The sequence below is a fragment of the Gymnoscopelus braueri genome (assembly GCF_963280865.1).
Source record: "Gymnoscopelus braueri genome assembly, chromosome: 15".
NCBI classification, from domain to species: Eukaryota; Metazoa; Chordata; class Actinopteri; order Myctophiformes; family Myctophidae; genus Gymnoscopelus; species Gymnoscopelus braueri.
In genome coordinates, this window is record NC_137620.1 from 48087013 (window position 1) to 48105487 (window position 18475).

Consider the following 18475-nt stretch of genomic DNA (forward strand, 5'->3'; position numbering starts at 1 on the left):
TCATCTTTGATGGTCTGGATGAAAGCAAGTTTTCAATGAACTTCGAGAACATTGACATTGTTTCTGATGTCACAGTGACATCATCAGTGGACGTCCTGTTGACAAACCTCATCAAGGGGAATCTGCTTCCCTCAGCTCTCCTCTGGATAACTACCAGACCCGCAGCAGCCAATCAGATCCCTCCTGCATGTGTTGACATGGTGACAGAAGTACGAGGGTTCACAGACTCCCAGAAGGAGGAGTTCTTCAGGAAGAGATTCAGTGATGAGAAGCTGGCCAGCAGAATCATCTCACACATGAAGACATCAAAGAGCCTCCACATCATGTGTCACATCCCAGTCTTCTGTTCGATCACTGCTACCGTTCTGGAGGACATGGTGAAGACAGACGAGACAGGACAACTGCCCAAGACCCTGACTCAGATGTACGGCCACTTCATGTTCGTCCAGACAAAGAGGTGGAAGAAGAAGTATCATGAGAGTCATGATGTGAATCAACAGCAGCTCATGGAGGCTGACAGGGAGGTTCTTCTGAAGCTGGGCAGGCTGGCGTTTGAACATCTGGAGAAAGGTAACATTATGTTTTACCAAGAAGACCTGGAAGAGTGTGGTCTTGATGTGAAAGATGCCTCGCTGTACTCAGGATTGTGCACAGAGATCTTCAAAGAAGAGACTGTGCAATCTCAGAGAAAAGTCTACAGCTTTGTTCATCTGAGCATCCAGGAGTTTCTGGCTGCAGTCTACCTGTTCCATTGTTTCACACAGAAGAACACAAAGGTACTGAAGACATTCCTGGGAGGAGGAGAAAAAGACGAAGAAGACGAAGACGAAGACGAAGAAGACGAAGACGAAGATGAAGACGACGACGACGACGACGATGACGAAGAAGACGGAGAAGAAAAAGAAAAAGAAAAAGAAAAAGAAAAAGAAGAAGCAGAAGAAGAAGAAATGACCCTGGATGTCTTCTTGCAGAGAGCCATGGAAAAAGCCCTGAAGAGTAAGAATGGCCACCTGGACCTCTTTGTCCGCTTCCTTCATGGCCTCTCACTGGAGTCCAACCAGAGTCTGTTAGGAGGCCTGCTGGGTCAAACAGAGAACAGTCCAGAGAGCATCCAGAGAGCCATTGACAACCTGAAGAAGATGAATGATCAAAGGTTCTCTCCTGACAGATGCATCAACATATTCCACTGTTTAATGGAGATGAACGACCACTCACTGCATCAGGAGATCCAACAGTACCTGGAGTCAGGGGACAGACCAAAAACAAGACTGTCTGAGAGCCAGTGTTCAGCTCTGGCCTTCATGCTGCTGATGTCAGAGGAGGTTCTGGATGAGTTGGACCTGTCCAAATACAACACACCAACATGGGGGAAATCCAGACTGGTCCCAGCTGTGAGGAACAGCAGAAAGGCTCGGTTAGTAGTCATTTGAATAGAAAACCTATTAGAAGAGAATCAATCTACCATCACACCTAACACTATAAGTAGAAATGATGGTTAACGTAAAATATCAGATAATAATGAACTCTCAAATAGTGACTGGTGGTATTGTGTGTAAGTGCAATAAAGGCTAGTCCTATTAAAAGGATCCCTGGCTAATAAGCCATCCATACATTATAATTGCCCTCTATAACTAACATTAAAAATTATCTTCAATATTCTCATCCCGACACGTTCTTTGCTTGTAGGTCTGCTCTGGTTGGGAAGTAATAGTACCATTGTACTTCAGAGTATAAGTTAGACGTTGAAGCTAAATAATGCTTAATTTATAAGACGGGGTCCCTTGCTGAAAATAACAATGCAAGCAAATGACATGTCGCGATGTGACACGTTGTCTGCTTGTAAATCTGTTCTTGTCGGCAAACTTCACCATCGGAGCATAAATCTGGCTTCATTCATTTGAGACAAAACATATTAACAACATTTCTACACATATTTTGTCTATTTTCACCAGATGAATCTGTTCATGTCTAAATTCAGAAAGTAGGCCTAAACGCAAACATACGTACACATACACTGTGCATAAACACACACACACACACACACACACACACACACACACACACACACACACACACACACACACACACACACACACACACACACACACACACACATTCACAAACAGCGCATTTTAGTGTGCTCTTAAACTCGACATTGACAACTTCCAAATATCCACAATTAATCCAAACTACTACCGATTTCACATTTTATATAACTTGAATGTGTAATAGAACAAAACATACAAACGTTTACGCAAAGTTGAAGCGTAGTCCGAGGAACGGCCGACATTATCCTAAAACGTTTCAGAGAGTTACTGCCCGCCCACTTAGTCTATACGTCTTGACGTAGGCTGACGTCAGAAACACATATGTTGATGGCAAGGAGATTTAAGTAAACATCAATAAAAGGTTCGGAGATCTGTTTAATTAATCCACAAAACATGTTAGGAAACATCAAAGGCCAAGTGACCTTGCCCCTAAAATGACAAAACGGACCATACCACCTGAGAAATGGACCATCCCATTAGTGAAGGGGTGTACAGAGGATGGCCCTATAAACAATTAATTTGATTTAGTTTAGTTTATTTGAAAGGTAATGACATTACAGTTATAACCACCAGAGGAGGAGACACAATGTCCAGGACTTATTTCCATTCTAGTCCTTTTACACGTATGTCCGATCACAGGGTGACAGTCATTCCCACTAGACCTTTACATTTGAAGAGGTATACATTAACAATACTCACTGTAGTATAAAAACTATGAGTGTTCCTGACCTGAGTAAAAAGTACCCCCCCCCCCCCCCAAATAAATAAATAAATACATAATAATAATAATAATAATAATAATAATAATAATAACAATAATAAAAGATGAATTGAAGAAAAGGGAGGTTGACAGCTAAACTGTAAAACAATCTGTTAATAAACTCTAAAACGATACTCCAAAGCCTCTCAGTACTGTGAGCAGTGTTTACCTTTCCAAAATATAACCATAGAAGAAGAAGACAACTAGAAAGCTGCTATATCGGGAAATTGCAAGTGTGGTTGTCCCGACGCAGGCCGTGGGTTGTGACCATAAGGACCCAGGAATCCTCTGGGATAAATAGTATTGGAGGACATGCAACATGATCTTCATATATAATAGATAAATAGTGTTGGAAGACATGCAACATGATATTCATATATAATAGGTAAATAGTGTTGGAGGACATGCAACATGATATTCATATATAATAGATAAATAGTGTTGGAGGACATGCAACATGATATTCATATATAATAGATAAATAGTGTTGGAGGACATGCAACATGATATTCATATATAATAGATAAATAGTGTTGGAGGACATGCAACATGATATTCAAATGTGGTGTTTATCAGATCTTGTGTTCCTGATAAATGGCGTTTTGTTTTTTAAGAAATAGGCCCCTCCCACTAGTTTTACAAGCCAATCACATTGTCACATCACTCCTGAGATCATGTTTAATTAATCTGGAGGGGATTGCTCAACCAAAGCATCATGTTTTGGATGGATGGATAGATGGATGGATGGATGGATGGATGGATGGATGGATGGATGGATGGATGGATGGATAGATGGATAGATAGATATAGCTTTATTGATCTCGCGGGGGGAAATCTGTGGCCCAAACATGTTTTTGCAACAAGCGGTTACATTTTTAGGAACCCCTGGTCTAAGTGGAAATGCTTTTGGCTCTGTGTTGAGTACACATCCCTCAACGTGTGATTCAACGTGTTGACGTTTTGTTCATGTTTCTTGGCATGTTTTTGTAAAATAGGCCCCTCCCACTAACTTTGAAGGCCAATTATGGGCGAACGGTATGGACTGTAAACATTCTGTATGATGCGTTTTTAGTCTCATGGGTCCAGAGATCATGTGTACCAATTTGTGTGAGATTTGGACACAATCTGTAGGAGAAGAAGCAAAAAGTTAATATATTTAATGAAATGACTAAATTAGTTCATAGATCCATGTGCATTACACACTGTAATATACAGATTATGTCTTTCACTTCTATGTTTTCTGGTTCCCTTTGCTTATGACCTGTTAATATCTGGTTAACTAGATAGACATTTTCTTAGTTAATTTCCTTGAACATGAACTTGATCCAATATGTGTTGATAATCTCTGATTTTACGTATTCTACATTTTCAGTCTTGTTGGCTGTGAACTCCAAAAGACAGATTATGAGATTGTGGCTTCAGCTCTCAGCTCTAATCCTTCACATCTGAGAGAATTGGACCTCAGCTATAATGACATGAAGGATGATTCATTCATGGAGCTCATCTCTGCTGGATTGAAGAGTCCACATTGTAAACTGGAGATACTACGGTCAGATTAATTAACCAGCATTCTTTTGATTAGTTTTGTTTTATTATTTATTGTTTGAATATAATAAGAAGAGTGAATAAAGTTTACATAATGGCATTCCACACTGAGTAGAATCATGATACGGTCCGAGTTTGGCCCGAGTTTGTGTTGGCTAGTCCACACTCTCAAAATGATACGGTACAGTAACTACAATATGTGATCCATCATGGCTGCTATAGGGAATTATTAGGTCTTATCAGGTGTATATATACCTGGTAACTTACCAGGCCTGTCTGTCTGTCTGTCTGTCGATCTGATGTGAACTTGCTGCTGCCTGTCAGTTAGCTGCCTGTTGGAGGATTAAGATGATTTACTTCTGATTATTCCTGACTTTCTGCTGTTGGGTTTTTACTCCAAAACTCTGATAGTTAATCCAGATATGTATCTGTAATTACAGACTTGCTGGCTGTAACATCACACAGACAGGATGCGAAGTCCTGGCCTCAGCTCTCAGCTCTAATCTTTCCCATTTGAGAGAACTGGATCTCAGCTTCAACTTTCTGCAGGAATCACAACTGGTTCAGCTCTCTGCTGCACTGAAGAGTCCACATTGTAGACTGCAGATCCTGAGGTAAATAATGTGTTTTCTCTCTGTGTGGATCTCTACTTGAACATCAACAGCAGTTTGTTAAATATGTATTTCTCTGCAGGTTGTCAGGCTGTGGAGTCACAGAGGAAGGTTGTTCTTCTCTGGCTTCAGCTCTGACCTTCAACCCCTCCCATCTGAAACAGCTGGACTTGAACTTCAGCCACATAGGAGACTCTGATCTGAAGAAGCTCTCTGCTTCACTGGAGACTCTCAAGTGAGTAGACTTGGACTGTGTCCATGTAGGTTAGTGCAGTGTTTCCCTTACAATGTTTAACTGGATGGCCAGGCGGGCCACTGTGCCCCCACATGATTATAAACTGCCCACAAAAAGTCCGGAAACTTAACTTGGGTCGATTATATCACACCTTTAATAATACCGATTGGTATTGTGTTTTGTATCATTGTTATCGTCTATTAGCCACCTTTACAACGAGGTACAGCTTGTAAGGATCGGGCATTCGTGTAATGAGCAACACAGCTAAACGTGTGGGTAGCACCTCCAAAAACATTGCCAAAATCCCCCAATGTGCTTCTGTTGGTAATCACTCTTGTTTTGAGCGACCTGCCAGCACACACCTGCTGAGAGGTGTGTGCCAGTCACAGGTGTGTGACTGGCACCTGAACATGGGTTCTCCAACTTTGTTGAGTTTGTGTATTTTCCAAGCCGTAACACTGCCCCCATGGAAATATGCCACATTTGTCCCTTCATGATAAGGCCTGTGCAATAGGGCAAGGGAAGCTGGTGTTCCGTTACGCAGATTACGCATTATATGGTGTTTACCCTGGTATTATTTGCAGGCAGGTGTGTGACTGGCACCTGAGCATGGGTCCTGCAACTTTGACATCTGTCTTTGGTACCGCTGTGCAAATCTTGCCTCTAAATTTCTGAAAGAAAACCAGAGGAACCGCTCTTCTTGGGTTGTTGTCTTCCTTTGACTTCACCAGTCTTAGTCTTGGTCCTAAGTTAGTAAATGGTTCCAGGGCTGACACCAAATAATGCTGTCACTCTGCATAACAGAACACCAGCTTCACTTGTCCTATTGCACGGGTCTTATCCTGAAGGGACAAACGTGGCATCTTTCCATGGGGGCAGTGTTACTGCTTAGAGCATCAACACAAACTCAACAAAGTTGCAGAACCCATGCTCAGGTGTCAGTCACTCACCTGTGACTGGTTTTGAGCGACCTGCCAGCACACACCTGCTGGCAGATGTGTGCTGGCAGGTCGCTCAAAATGAGACTGATTACCAACATAACCATATTGGGGGATTTTGGCAATGTTTTTTGGGGGCGCTACTCACATATTTAGTTGTTGCTCATTCCACGAATGCCAGATCCTTACAACCTGTACATAACCCTTTTACTATAACCCTTTTTCTATACATAAATGCTGTATTAAATACTAAAGTATTCAACAGTAGATATCAATGTATTGCTGCATTAACATTTTGACATGAAAAAGAAATGCAAAGATTTTCCAGAAATGTTCAAAAAATATATCATTAGTGAAAATAGAAAATAGATCTACAAGTTCACAACAAATGTGACATGTTGTGAGTTTGTAGATCTGCTATTTTCACTATACGTGAAATAGGGGTTTAGTGGTTAAAATACAAAAAAAAGTATCATAAAAATACTAGGGCCGGGACTTTATCGTGTTAATTTCGATCAATTAATTACAGAAAAAAATTACGCATTTTAATCGCACCTATTTTTGCACCGTGGAACGTTTCTCACTGGACGAGTTTCAGACGGACCGATCATACCAGCGCACCAACCGACGTTGGTGCGCACGACAAAGTTAACTGCAGCCATTACAGTGCATGAAAACATGATGCCTGCTTGTGTGTGTGTGTGTGTGTGTGTGTGTGTGTGTGTGTGTGTGTGTGTGTGTGTGTGTGTGTGTGTGTGTGTGTGTGTGTGTGTGTGTGTGTGTGTGTGTGTGTGTGTGTGTGTGTGCATTCACAGAATAGTGAATATTCGAATCTTCGAATATCAAACCGACTATTCGACTATCAAACCACTATTCGATTATTCAAAAAAAAAAAGTGGCTTTTCTAGAGCAGACACGCAGCTGTGAGCTCTGGTGTGACGTCAACTCGCATTCCTTGAGTCGAGTCATCAATGCCATTGAAAAAATATATATATATATATATATTTTTTATTATCAAACCGAATAATCGACTATTCGAATACTTTTGGGTCGAATAATTCGAATACCATAAATCACTATTCGTTAATGCCCTGTGTGTGTGTGTGTGTGTGTGTGTGTGTGTGTGTGTGTGTGTGTGTGCATTCACAGAATAGTGAATATTCGAATCTTCGAATATCAAACCGACTATTCGACTATCAAACCACTATTCGATTATTCAAAAAAAAAAAGTGGCTTTTCTAGAGCAGACACGCAGCTGTGAGCTCTGGTGTGACGTCAACTCGCATTCCTTGAGTCGAGTCATCAATGCCATTGAAAAAATATATATATATATATATATTTTTTATTATCAAACCGAATAATCGACTATTCGAATACTTTTGGGTCGAATAATTCGAATACCATAAATCACTATTCGTTAATGCCCTGTGTGTGTGTGTGTGTGTGTGTGTGTGTGTGTGTGTGTGTGTGTGTGTGTGTGTGTGTGTGTGTGTGTGTGTGTGTGTGTGTGTCATAGCAAAAGGAACAGAACTGTGTTATTTTACATAGAGACAGAAACTGTAATTACATCCTCTTCATATCAGCGTTCTTTGAAAATGAAATCACACTTTTAGATGTGATTTAGATCATTTCATCATTCTATGGTAGGAGAATGAAAATACACTTTATAAATGTAAAAACTAAACACATTTCTAAACCCTCTCCTCCAAGCCGGGCCGGACGGGCTGCCTGGTCAACATAATGTTAGGAGAAACACTGTGGTGTACATAATAATAATAATAATAATAATGATAATAATGATAATAATAATAATAATAATAATAATAATAATAATGTCAGGTAGTGGAGACGTTGTGTTAGACATTGATTTCAATCAATTCAATCAATCAAGCAATCAATCAATCAAAGTTTATTTAAATAGCACAATTCAGAGACTTAAAGACTTAAAAACGAAAAAAAAAGCAGAGATGCATATAAATATATGTATTTAAAAGAAATACAAATAATTCAAAAGAACAAGTGAAACAGGAAGAGAAATGCAGCAAATAAGTAAAATCAATGCTAAAAAGATGTGTTTTAAGATGTATTTAAAGATGTCCACAGATTCAGAGACCCTCAGATCCCCCGGCAGGCTGTTACAAAGCGTGGGACCATAATAGCTAAAAGCTGCTCCTCCATACTTTTTAGTTTTAGTCTGTAGAATGTGTAGGAGACCAGCGCTAGAGGATCTAAGGGCCCTGCCGGGCACGTACTGAGGAAGCATTGCTGACAAGTAGGAAGGTGCATTCCCATTAAATGACTTCAAAACCACTAAAAGGATCTTAAAATCTAAAACTGACAGGCAGCCAATGCAGGGACTTTAAAATAGGTGTAATGTGTGTCTCCGTTTGGTGTGTTCTGGACAAGTTGTAAAATAGTTTATTTAGTAAGACCAGACAGGAGAGCATTACAGTAATCAAGCCTGCTAGTGATAAAACACTATTCATTGTTGTTCTACTTCCTACAGTGTGAATCATGGAGGAGAACACTGGATTAAACCTCAACTCCTGACAAGATGTGAGTATCTGTCTGTCTGTCTGTCTGTCACATTAACATGTTATACATTGTTTTATACTCTGTTGGCCCCTCCCTCCCTGTAGTCAACTAACTAAGTACATTTACTCAAGTACTGTACTTGAGTACAATTTTGAGTTTTTTTTTTTTTACTTCACTGGAGTATTTCCAATTGTCAGTACATTTACTTCTACTCCACTACATCTCAGAGGCAAATATTGTACTTTTACTCCACTACAATTATTTGAAAACTTTACTTACTAGTTACTTTGTAGATGCAGATTATTATTACAAAACATACACTTCAGCCCTATATACATTTCGGCCATTTGAAATAGTCGATCCACAAGCTCACAATGGGCTGTGATGCGACGCATTGTGAGCTTGTAGATCTGCTATTTTCAAAATATTTTTTATACATTTCATACATTTGAAAATTGGGCATTCTGCATGATGAGTACTTTTACTTTTGGTACTTTAAGTACATTTTGATATCAATACTTTTGTACTTGTACTCAAGTCAATTTTAAATTCCGCACTTTTACTTGTAACAGGTTATTTCTACATTGCAGTATTGATACTTTTACTTAGGTAAAACATTTGAGTACTTTTCCACCACTGCAACTCACCTAGAAAATAGTGATTTTTTTAATATAAATATAACATGTTAAACTCAAATCTTTGCTAATAATATTTTTTAATGATAATATTCCCTGTCCTGAAAATCAGTGGTGGACAAAGTATTTACTCAAGTAAATACTCTAGTATTGAAAAGTACCTATTACTATTACAGCACTTTTTTTTAAAATAAATCAATGCATTGTTGTATTGAAATTTAGAACCAAAAAAGAAATATATAAAATCAGAACTTTTTAAATATAGTTAAAATATCAGATATACAAGCTCACAACGCACCGCGGTGTGATGCGTTGTGAGCTTGTAGATCTGATATTTTCACTATATTTGAAATAGAGCTTAAGTGGTTAACCCATTAAGACCTGAGGCTGATTCTACAAATGTCTTCTAAATCCTGGTTCTCAAACCTTCTCATGTCAAGGACCCCCAACATTATATGTATTTGGCCGTGGACCCCCTTCTCAAAATATTTAGTTCCAGGGACCGCCAGAAGCAAAGATTTGAGTTATGTTCACTTTAAAGATACATATATATATTCAAAGATTTGCATGTTAAGTTTTTTTTCAAAATAGCAGATCTACAAGCTCATAGCACGGCACTCGGTGCCGCGCTATGAGCTTAATAAAACCTTATTTAATTATTTTTATTTTGTATGTTAAATACTTAAACCCACGTCACTGACTGGAGTTCCTCAGGGCTCTGTTCCCCTCTACACCAAAAATGTTCCCTGAAAAAGATCAGATCTACAAGCTCACAACCACACATGGTTCCTCAAAGAACCTTATTTGAACCATCAACCACTTAAACCCCTGCATCCCAATGTTAACCATGTCTTAATACGTGAACGTTCATCAGAAATACCAGATCTACAAGCTCACAACGCTTCATGCTGTGATGCATTGTGAGCTTGTAGATCTTCTATTTTCGACAGAGATTTGGAAAAACTGAGCAGACCAAATATAGAGCCCTGGGAGACTCCGGTCCATGAAGGGTTAAAGTGGTTAATGGTTCTCAAAGTGGGGTCCGGGGACCCCCAGGGGTCCTTGGGGGGTTCCAGGGGGTCCCCAGCTAAATGTGTTCATACAGCATCACACTCATTTTAACCCCTTGTTTTCCATATTCTACACGTTGGCTAATGAACCCATTCAGACCTGGAAAGCATCTCTGTGTTATTTTACATTTATCTTTATATTTAGACACAGCTTTTTCACAAACGTCTAAAACCTCTGATCTCCATATTATAACTTTATGACTTTTAACCTAAGTTAACCCTTTCAGACCGAGAATGCATCTGTGTCATTTTACATTTCTTTGGCTATTCAAAAATAGCAGATCTAGAGTGCCGCGCGACGAGCTTGTAGATCTGCTATTGTTTTGAAAAATCGCGAAAATGTGTTCACATCTTTGAATATATATTTCCATAGCAAACATTTTTTACTCTGTTAAGACTTCTGGGGGTCCCTGGAACCAAATATTTTGAGGTGGGGGTCCGCGGCCAAAATTCATATAATTGTGGGGGTCCTTGACAAAGTTTGAGAACCACTGATTATAGAAACTTTTTTTTTTTCAAAAACCTGTTATGATTTAGAAGACATTTTTAGAAGCAAAGATTTGAGTTACAAATGTTTTCTTTGAAAAATATATATATTCAAAGATTTGCTCAAATTTTCAAGATTTTTCAAAAATAGCAGATCTACAAGCTCATGGCGCGGCACTCGGTGCCGCGCCATGAGCTTGTAGATCTGCTAATTTTGAATAGCCCAAAGAAACCTAAAAAGACACAGACTTACCCGGTCTGAAAGGGTTAACGTCCTACTTGACCTCCTACACAAGCATCAAAAGTATCAGATCTACAAGCTGTGTGTGTGTGTGTGTGTGTGTGTGTGTGTGTGTGTGTGTGTGTGTGTGTGTGTGTGTGTGTGTGTGTGTGTGTGTGTGTCACTCAGTGAATGATGTTTTTAATTTACTGTGTGTTTTATTCTCATCAGATTTCTCTCATCTCACTCTGAACACAAACACAGCATGTGATCTCCTCTCTCTGTCTGAGAACAACATGAAGGCGACACGGATGGAAGAGAGTCAGCGTCCTCCTGATCATCCTGACAGGTTTGATAGAAAGGTCCAGGTTCTGTGTTCAGAGGGTCTGACTGGACACTGTTACTGGGAGGTAGAGTGGAGTGGACACGTTCAGATAGCAGTGACTTACAGAGGGATCAACAGGAAAGGAGAGGGTGATGACTGTCACCTTGGATACAATGACAAGTCCTGGAGTCTGCACTGTAGAGATGGTCACCATGGTAACAGTTACTATGTCACACACAATAGTAAGGACACTTTCCTTCCTGTCCGTCCCTCTGACACCAACAGAGTAGCAGTGTATCTAGACTGTTCTGCAGGGTCTCTGTCTTTTTACAGAGTGTTAGAGGACACTCTGACACACATTTACACCTTCCAGAACACATTCACTGAACCTCTCTATGCTGGGTTTGGGATTGACACTGACTCCTCTGTGTCTCTGTGTGAGGACAGACAGGGTGATGTATCATAATGTAATAATCAGGAACAGGTGTGGTGTGGGGGGGGGGCTCTGTGTGTCTAACACATTTAAACATGAATATTGTATAGATGTATAGATCCATGAATTCAGTGGTTCTCAATGTGGGGTCTGGGGACCCCCAGGGGTCCTTGAGGGGGTTCCAGGGGGTCCTCAGGGACATTCATGTATATAGCATCAAAATCAGTGTAACCACCTTAACCATAATTATATACATTGAACTCTTTGAAAATAGCAGATCTGCAAGCTCACTACGAGTCGCGTCGTGACACGTTGTGAGCTTGTAGATCTGCTATTTTCAAAGAAAGGAATCCTGTATAAAATGGGGTCTCTGGTACAAAGTCTTTTCAGATGGGGGTCCTTGACATGAAACCCTTTGTGAACCACTGGTCTAGCACAGTGGTTCTCAACCTGTGGGTCTGGACCCCCAAGGGGGTCCCCACATAATTTTTTGGGGGGTCCCCAGATGACAGTGAAATGACAATTTAAGGACTTTTAACTCATTGAGTGCCATTAAAAAATCCTCCGGATCCTATTGGTTCACCGGTCTGTCCGTCAGCCCCCGCCCCGCCTCGAGCCCCTCCTCCTCCCCAATGTGTAGCATTGAGAGCCCTGACGTCACAACATTTGGAGCGACGCCCACTGCACTCTGGTTGGTTGGAGAAATGAAACACTTCCTATACCCGGAACATCAATTGGTTGGTCCAGGCTTTTATTTTTTAGCAAAACTAAAAAATAAAAGCCTGGAGATCGAGGCTTAATTAAAAGTAATGCCTCAACTCCTACCATTCCAAGTGCTTGTCAGGGTGGGGGGTCCCCAGTTCAATTATGATTATTTGTAGGGGTCCCCAGTTCAATTATGATTATTTTGGGGGGTCCCCAGTTCAAATATGATTATTTTGGGGGGTCTCCAGTTCAAATATGATTATTTTGGGGGGTCTCCAGTTCAAATATGATTATTTTGGGGGGTCTCCAGTTCAAATATGATTATTTTGGGGGGTCTCCACCTATAAAGTGTGAGAATCTCTGGTCTAGAACATTTAAACATGAATATTGTAAAGTTCTATTAAAAATGGGTTTTGTAAATCATTGTATTTTACCTTTAAAATGTCATTTCATTTAATTATCTTCATTAAAATTAAACCAATGCTATTGTATCTACATTGAGCTGATGTTACATTCATTAATACTATTGTGTTAATAAAAACTACAAGAAAGAAAAACATTAGGATGTCATTTATTTACAGTGTACTGAGATAACACACACACACACACACACACACACACACCCACACACACACACACACACACACACACACACACACACACACACACACACACACACACACACACACACACACACACACACGTTTGTATTACTGTATTGTGAGAACATCAACATGATATGACATTTTATGAATTCCATATAAATTTGCTTTTTGTCATTTTTAAGCTCACAGCCAGGGGCGGATTTAGGGATCTGGAGGCCCTTGGAACAGAAGTGTATTATTTGTTTGCTATTGATTTGTCAGTTATTTAGTCTGGCTTAAATATAAAGTAACTAAGTTAAACACCTGCCGATCCTGTTGTTTTTCCTTTTAGTTAATTATTATCCTTTCAAAGTAAAAGGCCGATTGTTACAAATGGCATTTTAAAAAGTTAAAATACGGAGATAAGAGGTGTCTGCCCGACAGTAATGTGGCCCCCTGGAGTGAGTGTGGAAATATAGTGGTCCTCTACATCATTAAACAGACAGTATAATGTGGCCCCCTGGAGTGAGTGTGTAAATATAGTGGTCCTCTACATCATTAAACAGACAGTATACTATGTAATGTGGCCCCCTGGAGTGAGTGTGGAAATATAGTGGTCCTCTACATCATTAAACAGACAGTATAATGTGGCCCCCTGGAGTGAGTGTGTAAATATAGTGGCCCTCTACATCATTAAACAGACAGTATACTATGTAATGTGGCCCCCTGGAGTGAGTGTGGAAATATAGTGGTCCTCTACATCATTAAACAGACAGTATAATGTGGCCCCCTGGAGTGAGTGTGTAAATATAGTGGCCCTCTACATCATTAAACAGACAGTATAATGTGGCCCCCTGGAGTGAGTGTGTAAATATAGTGGCCCTCTACATCATTTGAAAATAGCCGATCTACAAGCTCACAATGTGTTGCATTGTGTGCTTGTAGATCTGCTATTTTCAAAAGATTTTCATACATTTGAAAATGTAGTGTATTTTGCACAAGCATGACAATATAGTTGAAAGGAAGTAGAAAGGCCCAGACCAGTAATGTTCCTCAAGTCGATTTATTGGACAACAAGAACGAAATGACAAAAGTCATATTCTACCAGGTGCTCTCTGTGTGTGTGTGTGTGTGTGTGTGTGTGTGTGTGTGTGTGTGTGTGTGTGTGTGTGTGATTGTTTTCATAGACCTGATTACTTGTTTTTAGGATTGCTTGTTTCTCGCCAAACCTGGCAACATTGAACGCAACGGTAAACGCTAATAATGTTTGTTATATAAGTGGTGGCAACATTTTTAGACACCACACGGGTCTTCCCAACAATAGCGAAGATTTAAGTCAGTGTGAACATGGCCAAATAATAACTTAATAGCCAAAGTAGGTCTAATGAAGCACGCTAGCATTTAGGCTAACTGTGTTCCCTGAGGCAGCAGTTGCAGTGTGCAACTGTTGCAGTGTGAATGAGGGGAGCGGAGGGCGGTTACTACGGAGGACGGGCCGTCTCCCCATTGGCTTAAAGGAGTGAAGGACAGCCATTACAGCCAATGATGAATAGGTGGCGACTTGGTGTCGACTTGGTGTCGACTTGGTGTCGAATGATGATGATTAGTCTAACTGTTTATAGACTCAGGCGCTCTTCGAGCACCTGGTAAAAACAGAGTACAGAGCACAGGAGTCAGCCTTGCTGCTACATGGTGTGGCCGGAACAGAACAGAGAGCAAGAAGAAGAAGGAGGGACGGTTTCTTTGTCCTCACAGTATTTATATGCAGACTTCACATGTGTGTGTATGTACTTGCATACATTGACTTTGTGTGTGTTGGATGTGCACAGAGCTAGGTGTGTGTGCTACATCTCTTGTGTGTGTGTGTGTGTGTGTGTGTGTGTGTGTGTGTGTGTGTGTGTGTGTGTGTGTGTGTGTGTGTGTGTGTGTGTGTGTGTGTCCATTGTGCAGAAGAACAACAACCCAAGATCCTAGAGGTCAGCTAAGGTCAGATGCCCTCTGGGAAGCATCCTTTGTACTGGACATCTAGTGTTAGAGCAACCACTCTGGAATGTGCACTGTAGACCACTCAGTATCCAAACTATGTGTGTGTGTGTGTGTGTGTGTGTGTGTGTGTGTGTGTGTGTGTGTGTGTGTGTGTGTGTGTGTGTGTGTGTGTGTGTGTGTGTGTGTTCAAATTGGCTCTATAAGTCCATAAATGTGTATTATGATACCACATTCCCCCCTACGGAGGGCCCTATTGGTCCTTCGTAAACGTGGGTACAATGAAGAAAATCAAAACACAAGCAAGAAAACCATACTTCAAAAACATACTCCTCAAAAAGACAGAACTCATCACACCACAACATCAACATCTTCTTGGCCCCCCTTGATAGACAGATTACTGGGACACAATCAGACCAACATAAAAACAGGCATTAAGATTACACAGTATTGTCATAAGGTGATTCACATTATATTTAAAGTAAAAATAGTCACATTCAATAGTTGCTTGAAAACCAAAGCTGCAACCATTTGTGATCATGTTTTAGGTTTATTTCTAGGCTATGTAATGTTATGTAAATGTATTCCACCGTTTGTCTGTCTGTTTTCTGATTGTATGTTTTGTGTGAGGACTGCGGATGAAAATTAGCATCTTTGCTAAATCCGGTGTATTTACGTTCATGTGACGTTCATTAATATGCTCTGTCCTGTCTAAATAAACTAATAAAGTAAAGTAAGTAAGTATTTAATGTGATATTATTCTCGTTCTTCACATGTTGTTGTATGATCATGTGTAGAAGTAATAATAGTTTAATAAATGTATTCTTCACAGTCTGTCGTTGTTCCTGTGTATTGATATTCATAGTGTTATCATGACAAAATGGCCACCGCTCATTGGTTATGTATAATAACTATGTTACAGAACCATAGTACTATATAGGCATATAACGTCACTGTCGGGTGGTGGAAACCTTGTATAGGACTATGTACAAAACCGTTCCTTAAAAAGAAATATCAAAAATTGTGAAAATGGCCGATCTACAAGCTCACAACGCATCGTATCTCAACGTGTTGGCCGTTGGGAGTTTGTAGATCTACTATTTTTACTCTTATAGTGCAACACTACTTGTATAATGAAGTAGGGCAGTGGTTCTCATACTTTTTTTACCTACATTTTTATCCCGCTATTTTTGTAACCCATTTTTTTTCACACAGTGCCAATTTCCTAAGTGATCCTGGGCGCTACACCAGCCCTACACCAGCCCTACACCAGCCCTACACCAGCCCTACACCAGCCCTACACCAGCACTACACCAGCCTTACACCAGCCCTACACCAGCCCTACACCAGCCCTACACCAGCCCTACACCAGTCCCCCACAGCCAGGGAGGCCAGGGCCGAGCTCATGCTTCCTTCAATGCATGAGAGCCAACTGACCTTCTTGTCACCTGACAGGGGAGAGTTTCCCTGGTTAGACGTAGCGCGTGGAAGGAACACGTTATTCCAACCAGTTCCCTTTCCCTCCATCAGGCGCCCGGCTGTCATGGGGGAGGCGGTATAGCGACCAGGATTACTAAATGTTTTTGTGAGGGTATTAACTACCCTAGGAGACACGGGGAGAACATGCAAACTCCACACAGAGTGGGCCCTTTCGCCAACCCCACCTAGGGTATGGACACTGATGACGCGGAGGAGAAGACACGCCCCCAGCGCCCACAGCGTCCCCGGCGGGAATCGAACCCAGGACCTTCTAGCTGTGAGGCGACAGCGCTACCGACTGCGCCACCGTGCCCCGGTTCTCATACTTTTTAACTTAAAGGATCCCCAGTTTAATACGCATTAGGCCAAAGACCACCATTTGATTTCCATCTCTGGGACCCCAATCTATACTATGACGGGTCCATTTGGTTCAATTTGTTAGTCATGTAACTCCTCAAGGACCCCTGGGGGTCCCCGGACCCCAGTTTGAGAACCACTGAAGTCGGGCATTCATTTATGAAAAAACATAAGAAGTTTAAATATGGAAATACAAGGTTTCTGCCCGACAGTGACAATATACTATATATCATTGCTGTCCGGCAGGTAGCAGCTAACTCCATGTTTCCGCTTTTATATATTTTTTCCCATAAATCAGTGCTATTGTGTGACACATGACCTTTACCACTATTAGTGACACATGACACGTGACACTAGACCACTATTAGTGACACATGACCTTTGACACGATCTAAATGTCTCAATAGAAGAGCAGGGAAAAACTCATGTCAAGATGACATGATGGACAATTTCACAAAAGATTTTATCCTCTGTGATCAGATTATTGTGTTTTTATCGCGATACACAATCATTAGGATTATCGTCCTATCCAGGCACATCTGAAGCCTCAGAATGCGTTGGCTACATGTGGCTTCTGGTGTGAGTATTGTCATGGCAGACTCCTGAACAGTGTAGTTTGGTGCGGATCGGAACAACGGTTCACCTCGCAAGTCCGGATGTTACGGATGTTAAGTCCGCCGTCCACTTTTAATTTTAATATAGGATAGGAGCTGCATGGAGCACACCTTATAAGTACAGTGAGGTTATGCTTCAGTGAACATAAAGCATTAAAACACTATATTTACATAATGGTATAACAGAAAGTAGAAAGTCTTAAATGATGTGCTAGACATTACAGAGACAACATGGAACAAGTCTACCTGGTTGCCATAGCGATGTGACCCACGATTCCTCACATCAACCACGTGCGGCTTGGTGATGAAATTAGGATTAAACTCAAGGAGTCTATTAAAGCAGAGAAATGTTCTAATCACTTAAACCGTATTTTATACGTTATTTAAAAATAGTGAAAATAACCGATCTAAGGTCACTCAACCCAGCGCATTGCATTGCGATGCATAGTGAGCTTGTACATCTGCCTATAATGGCACATCATAGGGAAACCAGGATGAAAGCTGTTAGATCTCACTGTCAGTTGTTTAGTTTTTAAACAACTAAGTGTTTGACATCAGTCAGAAGGATGTTCACTGTCTGACTGAAACATCAGTCTAGCTGAACTTTGCAGATCTATATGTGATACAACAGTGCCCTCTAGTGGAAGACCTTGGTGACTTTGAGTCAGTATTGCAGTTCGATGTTGTTTAAGACTGTGGAAGATTCTATACAGTAAACACAACATTATACATGAACACATTTAACATTTTCAACAGTATAAAAACATATACTTCTTAATAACATTACAGAATTAAGTTTTGGTAACACTTTATATGATGTAGGCTATTGTAAACATACTTATAATGCATTATATTTTTCTCATAGCACATTTGATTTATTTGATTGATTTATTATTTACTGTATAAGCACAA

General features: G+C 40.5%; 2 protein-coding genes across 2 annotated transcripts in view; both read left to right on the forward strand.

Annotated features, from left to right (window-relative positions):
* LOC308102372 (uncharacterized protein) overlaps positions 1–18475 on the forward strand; it is a 1220233-nt gene that overhangs the window by 215425 nt on the left and 986333 nt on the right. The window lies entirely within an intron of this gene.
* On the forward strand, positions 324–12058 carry LOC308102177 (E3 ubiquitin-protein ligase TRIM39-like; the record flags this gene model as incomplete). The annotated part of the gene is made up of 5 exons (XM_080451777.1): positions 324–570; positions 1318–1414; positions 5047–5199; positions 8644–8693; positions 11315–12058. The coding sequence occupies 5 exons, from the start codon at positions 324–326 to the stop codon at positions 11872–11874; spliced, it is 1107 nt and encodes a 368-aa protein (XP_080307903.1). The 3' UTR covers positions 11875–12058.